This window comes from Haliotis cracherodii, unplaced genomic scaffold, assembly GCF_022045235.1.
Source record: "Haliotis cracherodii isolate W230 unplaced genomic scaffold, xgHalCrac1.p SCAF_10, whole genome shotgun sequence".
NCBI classification, from domain to species: Eukaryota; Metazoa; Mollusca; class Gastropoda; order Lepetellida; family Haliotidae; genus Haliotis; species Haliotis cracherodii.
Genome location: NW_027266265.1, coordinates 16,741,335 through 16,749,499, shown reverse-complemented (window position 1 = coordinate 16,749,499; position 8,165 = coordinate 16,741,335). Strand labels below are relative to the sequence as shown.

General features: G+C 38.4%; 1 protein-coding gene across 1 annotated transcript in view; it reads left to right on the top strand.

Moving 5' to 3' along the window:
- Window positions 1-6,838: 6,838 nt before the first annotated feature.
- LOC139454138 (guanine nucleotide-binding protein G(s) subunit alpha) overlaps window positions 6,839-8,165 on the top strand; it is a 69,247-nt gene continuing 67,920 nt past the window's right edge. The window contains exons 1-3 of the mRNA XM_071235663.1: window positions 6,839-7,226; window positions 7,343-7,415; window positions 7,625-7,679. Coding sequence (XP_071091764.1) covers window positions 7,100-7,226; window positions 7,343-7,415; window positions 7,625-7,679 — 255 coding nt within the window. The 5' untranslated portion in view covers window positions 6,839-7,099. The remainder of the gene's footprint in view (window positions 7,227-7,342; window positions 7,416-7,624; window positions 7,680-8,165) is intronic.

The following is an 8,165-nucleotide window of genomic DNA, read 5'->3' as shown; positions in this document are numbered from 1 at the left end:
GTACAGTCTCTTATATGTCTCTAGCAGACACAAGCACTCTGTTGGAGTTGCTGTTTGGAATATGTCCCTAGCAACCGATGCCATATAACCCACCACTTAATATTGGCGGAGATGTTGGGTGAGACAGGATGTGTTTTCCGTCGGTCATTGCAGGAATATTTTATTTTGTGAAATTAGGAATCGAACACATTTATTTCAGGGTATCCAGGACGTCCATCGAACGATGTGTTTATTTATTTTTTATTTTATTACATTATTAAAACGGGAGACAAATTATTCTTTTACAGTCAAGTGGTCAGTCTCTGAGAGACGTAACAGGTCGGGTGGTCAGGCTGGTGACGTGGTTGTTGGCATCCCATCCTACGACGACGGCGTGGTACGTTGCTCGTAATATCAATCACTGGTTTATCCCCACTTATTGCAGTGAGAACCTGGAGTGATAAAAGAGTGGTCCAGTGATCTGATTCTCTCGTTACTTTACATATTTATTTGTTGTTTTACGCCGCACTCAGCAATATTCCAGCGAGGATGGCGGTCTGTAAATAATCGAGTCTGGGCCAGACAATCCAGTGATTGATATCATGAGCATCGATCCACCCGATCCCGTTAGTCGCCTCCTATCTCTCATTACTACTTTGTTGCGGTAGCGAGCACCAAGATCTGATTTTAATGATATTGAATGTTATAAATATTTCCAGACAGAAAAACGAATGATAAAGCACTTGCTGTTTATTGTAGGTATATGTTGTTGTTGTCAGTATCATGACGTCTATCGAAACTATCGATTCTTACTGTCCATACCAGCTATTGAAATTTTGACTTGTATATATCGATTGTCCATGAAGGATTGCAGTGCATCGATAAGGTTATTAATGGACGCCGAAGACAAACAGTGTTGTATACGGCTGATCAATATGTATGCGGATATGTTCCAAAGTACGCCCATCGTCGGTTATCCAGTGTGATATACCTCCATTCTATTATGATAAATACCCAGGGTGTATTCGTTACTATGCATAGCTTCTTTTTCAGCCCGATTCAACGTGACGTAAAAATAGCCGTCCAGTCACACTCGTGAGCGAGAGGAATTATATATTTTGTAATATATTATAACTATATATATCAGAGACTTAAGCGTTACACCGATCCACATCCCGCAATGTATCACTTAGCATAGACGTCACTGGATTCAGTGGCACGGGTGGCCCAGTCTTCCAAGGCGCCGCGATTCGCTGTGCAGAGTTGCGTCCCTTGGGCACGCCAGAAACCTATGATTGTAGGTTCCAATCCCGGTTCACCCTGATCATGTTTATAGGTTTGTCAGCACCATACCCGTGCTTGTGGGTTTCACTGAAGTGGTAAACGTCTGAGACCTGCATCACTTCGGGCTCTCCTCACACATCAAACTGACACGCCGCGATATAACTGGAATACTGTTAAAAGCGACGTTAAACCCAACTCACTCAATCACTCACCGACTCTGGGTTGCATTTGCACCGACTGCGTGATTGACAAACATGATACAAGTTTAGCTTACACGAAAACAAAAGTGTGTGTTTAAAAGAACTTGCATATGACTGCCAGATGACACAATAGTATAGCCTCCCTTTAAACAGGCGTCGTCAACACAATATCGGATTTGCATAGACAAGAGAGTAAAATATTTCCACGACGACCATTTCCTGTTATGTAGCACAAGTAGAATGACATAGACATAATTTACAAATATTATAAATGTCTCGTTACTTATACATGCAAGTCACGACTTCTAACAACGACAACAACAACATTGTCGGCGAGCATCTCGGGTTGTTTACCACTGGACGGTTCCCAACGCCTGTCATTCATATCGGCTTGCGCACGTCACGAGTGTCAATTTCATCAATGGGGGTCACGTGACCACTTACGTGCACTCGCTTTATCGTGGTAAAATTTATTGTCGTTTCAAGCCGTAGCGAGGGCCTGTTACAATGCCTGATGTCGGTGAACTTGTTTGTGGTTCTTCTGCGTCACTGGGGACGTTTAGACATCAAACTGTATTTAATTACTTGTTTGCATAGCGATTACATATGACACGGTTTGAATATTATTATCTGACGATTTTATTGTACACGCACGAGGAGTGACCTTTTATTGTATTCAAATGTTACCTAGGATATTGCAAAGGCCTTTTCGGGCCATTTGCTTTTATATTCTTTTTCTTGAAATACAAAAAAAACATGTGGCCCTAAAGGCTTCCATACAATGGTTACGGGTTGTAATATTTTCCTCTGGAAATATTGCAGAGCGTGTCGGTTTCTTAAATGCACAGTCCCAAGGGAAAAAGGTAACTTGTGTGATCACTGCATATTAAAGGAAGGTTAAAGAAATGGCTAAATTCGAGTTTAGAAAGAAGTATACAGCTATTATTTATGACATGCGTTGCCTTTATCAATACGCAATATTAGACAGTTATACATATTATTCCAGTGCGAAAATGTTTGGATGACACGTTTTGTGCATTCCATGACTAGTCCACGTGGCTATATGGCCGATAAACAAACCTCTGTTATATTGATTTGATCACAACGGCGTATCGATAATAACCTTATATGCAGTGTATAGATCGATGTTGTTTTGACCTGGATCAGGGTCACACAGAAAGTCACACCTCAAATTGTATTCCACTTGATATATTTAATGGCAATGGAAAAAAAGACACATACTCATGAATAATTTGTATAGATGCACAGAATTTAAACGTATGCAGTTGTGCCTATCACAAAATTATCTTGGATAACAACAATGTGTGCATTGCCAAACGTGTATTGGATAACACAATAATGTATGCATGGACCAGACAAACCTATATTGGATAACACAAGAATGTATGCATGGACCAGACAAACCTGTGTTGGATAACACAACAATGTGTGCATGGACCAGACAAACCTGTGTTGGATAACACAACAATGTATATATGGACCAGACAAACCTGTGTTGGATAACACAACAATGTATGCATGGACCAGACAAACCTGTGTTGGATAACACAACAATGTATGCAGTGACCAGACAAACATGTATTGGATTACACAACAATGTATGCATGGACAACAGTGTATGCATGGACCAGACAAACATGCATTGGATAACAACAATGTATGCATGGACCAGACAAACGTGTTCGATAACAACAGTGTATGCATGGACCAGACAAACCTATATTGGATAACACAACAATGTATGCATGGACCAGACATATCTGTGTTGGGTAACACAACAATGTATACATTGTCCAGACAAACCTGTATTGGAAAACACAACAATGTATGCATTGACCAGACAAACCTGTGTTGGGTAACAGAACAATGTATGCATGGACCAGACAAACATGCATTGGATAACACAACAATGTATGCATTGACCAGACAAACATGCATTGGATAACACAACAATGTATGCATGGACCAGACAAACCTGTGTTGGATAACACAACAAAGTTCGAAGATTACAAATTATAGAAAGTAACTACTTCATATATATCGTCGGTCGTGTATATAAACAGGTCCGATAACCTACAAGAGTTTCCTTAGCTTGTTCAGTTGCTGTCTATCCCGATACAGATTTCACAATTGCTTTATACCCAGCTTTTCAAATAATTATGCAATACATTACGCATTTCCATTTCCTTATGGAATCACGCCTCGCCCGTTTCTATACAACATACTATACAGTATTGCCTCTATGTCCATACTAAGTGGCCATTTTAACCACCCAATATCCATTCAGGGCATTTATGAGGAATTTGATGAAATATTCTACCCTGAAATGCGCCTGTTGCTGAGATGCTAACTTCAGGTGATTCTATGTTATTATGATTATTGTTTTACTTCTTCAACAACATTATAGTTACACATATTCAAGGAGAGCGAATATATGTTGTCGAATAATCACCTACATACAAATGAACAAATATTACCAGTGGCTCTATTTTTCACTGTCTTACATTAGACGATCTATTTAATTTAAATGTATTTAAATACATTTTTCAACCTGAGTGAATACAGGTGAGACAAACCTGCCTTTAAATATACGTTTCATGGTTAGTTAGTTATAGACATAACACAGAAAATCTAATTACTTATAAACTAACGGTCACCAAGAACAGATGATTCAAGGGAGATAACTCTGTAAACCTGATCGCCGTATCAGTGTTTCTGTGTGACCCGGAACATCCAACACTATCACACACTAGTCGTGTTTTGTGGTCTGAAAGTAACTCTGTTTATAAATCATAGTCCTTTATGCATAATTTTGTGATAATCAGGTTTCGTTTTATGGTTTAAAAAAGTTCTGTGTTTGTATAAATATCACATTAACCTAATGACATAACACATATTAATGCATTTCTGGTTGAGGGACACTCACTATAGCCGGACATCGTCAGGGTTAATAAACAAACTTTATATATATCCTATATAAATTTAAAAATACATTTTGTCATTACCGTGTGTATATATATCATATATAGATAAAACAATAAAGCTAGCGATACAGTTTATCATTAACGTGAGGAGATATAAGAATTTAATCATCAACATCAAAATTATTGGACAGTAAGGTTTGTTGTGTTGGAGACAAGCGTCAGGGACACACGGCAATGGCGGATGCAGATTTGGGGGTTGGGGTCAGAGGTAGAGTCCTCGACCGAGTATTATTTCACATAGGTATTATGTAGTGCACCCCCACCCACTCCCTTTAAACAAATCCTGGATGCTGGGATATGCATACTTCTTTCTCTTAAACTGAAATGAATAAGTTTCAATAAATGGAGGCTATAAACATTCAAAAAGACCCAGAGCTCCTGGTAAGCTGCGTATTAGTGTAAAGTTACATCACTATGCATATCCAAAATAATTTGGAGTTGCTTGCGTACGAATACGCATGATATATTTTTTAAACGAATAGTATAACACTGAGCGTAATTACCCAATGTAACATTTCCAGCTTGCGTATCCGGAAATCTTATTTACTATCGTGTATAGGCCAATTCGTAAACTCTGCGGTTAATCATTCACAAAAGGTATACTCTCATCAATCACTGTAAAAGTTTAATTATGCATCATGAAATCGATGTCACAATTCATTTGTCTTTTTTGCATTACACAACTATAATTATGGTAATAAAGAAACAGAACTCTATTCGTTTTTGACATCACGAAAAATACAAAACAAGTTGGAAGCTTATGGGTTTTGAAACTGTTTCATAATATAGATTTAAATAAAGGATAACATTATCTCGAATAATATGATAGATAGATAGATAGATAGATAGATAGATAGATAGATATTTATTTATTTAGTGACAACGCGATGTCAGTAATCAAATATCATATACTCCCCGTGGAAAGAAGAATGCAAATTAATGCAATGTGGTCCGTTGAGCCGGTAATAGCCAGTGCTTTGACAGCACTTACATGTGAACAAATTATTACTGTCATTTGTAACTTTAACTGAAACATTCAAAGCATAGTTGCACGTGTCATCGTATTCTCCTGTGCAGTATACAACGTGTAGGTAGGTATATCGTGGCCCTTCTGTTCAAAGCTATGTCATTTCAGTGTGGAATTTAATCCAGCGGACAAAGTATGCTTCCTCATCCTCCTATTGTCATAACACAGCTGCACGTTTGTTATTAATAGAAAAGATGCATCGTTATTTCTGTCCCCTTTCCCACAACAGGTCGTAAATATAGGCACTTGTTGGGGATAAGATGCAACAACAAAAACTAATTATAGGAAGACTGGACTGGGGACCATGGGCAGTCCCATGCAGCAAATTGAATGAAAATCCACCAAACCCTGTTTTGTTACTCAAGTTACTCTAATTATTAAGACAAAGTCAACGTCACAAACTACAACGGCATGGTCTATTCAATAACAGATCGTGGAACAGCACCATCCCCCCCCCCCCCCCCCCCCACACACACACACACACACACACACCACACACACCAAAAAAACCCCAAAACAACCCCAAAAACCCCTAAAAAAAACAAACTAATTAAATAAAGGAAAAAGAAAGAAAAAAAGTGACGTATATTTGTTCCCATAATTAGTCATACACTACTACATTTCCTCAACCAACCTATACCATTATAACATGAGCCGTATGCAACACAAATATTAGTAGTCAAGTAATTAGTATTTGAAACTTTACATGTGAAAGTATTACACAAGTTTACGTTTGGATCTAAAGTATTTCAATATACATGTGATCGGGGGGTATTATGTAGAATATGAATATTGTATTCTACAATATAAGTGCGGTATGTTTCTTTTTGTGACTGAAATAAAAAAGACAGGGTTTTAAGATTATTTCAGATTTTAATAAAAGTCCATTTTAAATATGAACCTCGCATAGAAATCATGCATAGAAAACTCAACTGTTTGAAGCGTCTTTATAAGTACCACAACAACAGATATATTATTGCATAACTCCGATTTAATTAATATAAGCGCCCCGTACGTTAAATGAAGTTGAGCAATATAAAAAATATATATAACGTAAACAAACGATGACGAATTATCGGATATTTGTGCAAATATTGATATAACTATGTCTAGAGCGTCTATGTCTATCTTCAGTGTTGATGCACGAACTACCTGGCATTCGACCTTTCTACGAATAATTTACTCAACCGGATAAAAAGTAATAAAAAAAATAACAGTTGTATACACCCATACGAAAAATTCACTTGTAGTCAAATAGCGGCCGATCATGCCGGCAATCCGTGTGATCGAATATTAGACCCTATTTGCGAAGCCTTCCCGGCATGCAATACCGCTCGCCCCACCCAATAAGTGTCTGTCATTTTGATGTGTGGTTGGCCTTGCTGTTTTCATGTCGGCGCTCAACGTACGACTATTTTCATGAAAAACCGGGAGGTTTACTGTCGAGGGGAGGGAAGCTAGGCCCGAGCGCCGGCAACAACGGGACGCGGGGTGATCAGACCTTTGGATTGTAATCTTCTGTCATTGGGTAGTGTGCCGAAATCGACGCTCGTGAGATTGAAGCCAGTTCCAAACTGGCGAAGGTAGCGACCGTTGTGTCAAGTATGGGTTGTTTTGGAAGGAAAGAAGATGAAGATGACAAAAATGCAAAAGAGGCGAACAAGAGAATTGAAAAACAATTACAGAAGGACAAACAGTTATACAGAGCGACGCATCGTCTTTTGTTGCTAGGTCAGTTCGGGGTGTAAAATGGGGCTTGCTGCACTCACCGATTTCACTCGACTGCCATTGGGGATTATTCTAATATTGCTTGTCTAATGAGCTGTAATTTATTTTATATTCTTCAGGTGCCGGTGAGTCAGGAAAGTCTACGATTGTGAAACAAATGAGGATATTACACGTTAATGGATTTGGACCAGAGTAAGTAGTATCGTGTTTATTTCGTCTCGCTTTCTTTTATTTATGTCGCTATGCTCTGTCTAGGAATGGACGAACCGTATTATGCATGCATGACCATTTCCAAACCTGGCCAAAAGGGGTGTAAGGTTGTGATCCATATCGTCTGTCTGGCGTCTGTCGATGTCGGTTTAGTCTTTTGAGCTCAAATATTGTTATTTTTGTATTTTCAGGGAACGTAAACAGAAAATTGAAGACATTAAAAGAAATGTCCGAGATGCGATTTTGGTAAGTGTCAACATACACCCAACCTATCACCCCTACAAATGTATCCCATCGCCCAATATGGCGGACAGCATGGTGTAAAGTTCTGGTTACCTAGCTTGCAGACCGTGGAATTTACCTGAAAATAATCATTAAATGTGGGAATTATGTTCCAGTATTATGATATAATATGCGATAAGATGTCATAGCGCACTGTCAGTGTGGCCAATGTGGAAATAAAGCCATGGTTGTTACGAAACTGCTTAATACAATGTTGCAAAAGAGTTAGAACATGCCATCACTATGTGGAAGAGTAACATATTACAACACGTCTCGAAGAATAAACAATCTGGTTATTTAAATATTACGCTTTCATGCGGTCAGAATAAATGCTTTTTTAACATAAACAATTTCTCACATGTGCAGAAATTAATGTTGAGTATCGAAAGTATTTTGAGGTCCTAATATTGAATACAGGGCATTGGTGCTTCAACAAACTATCAAGGCCAT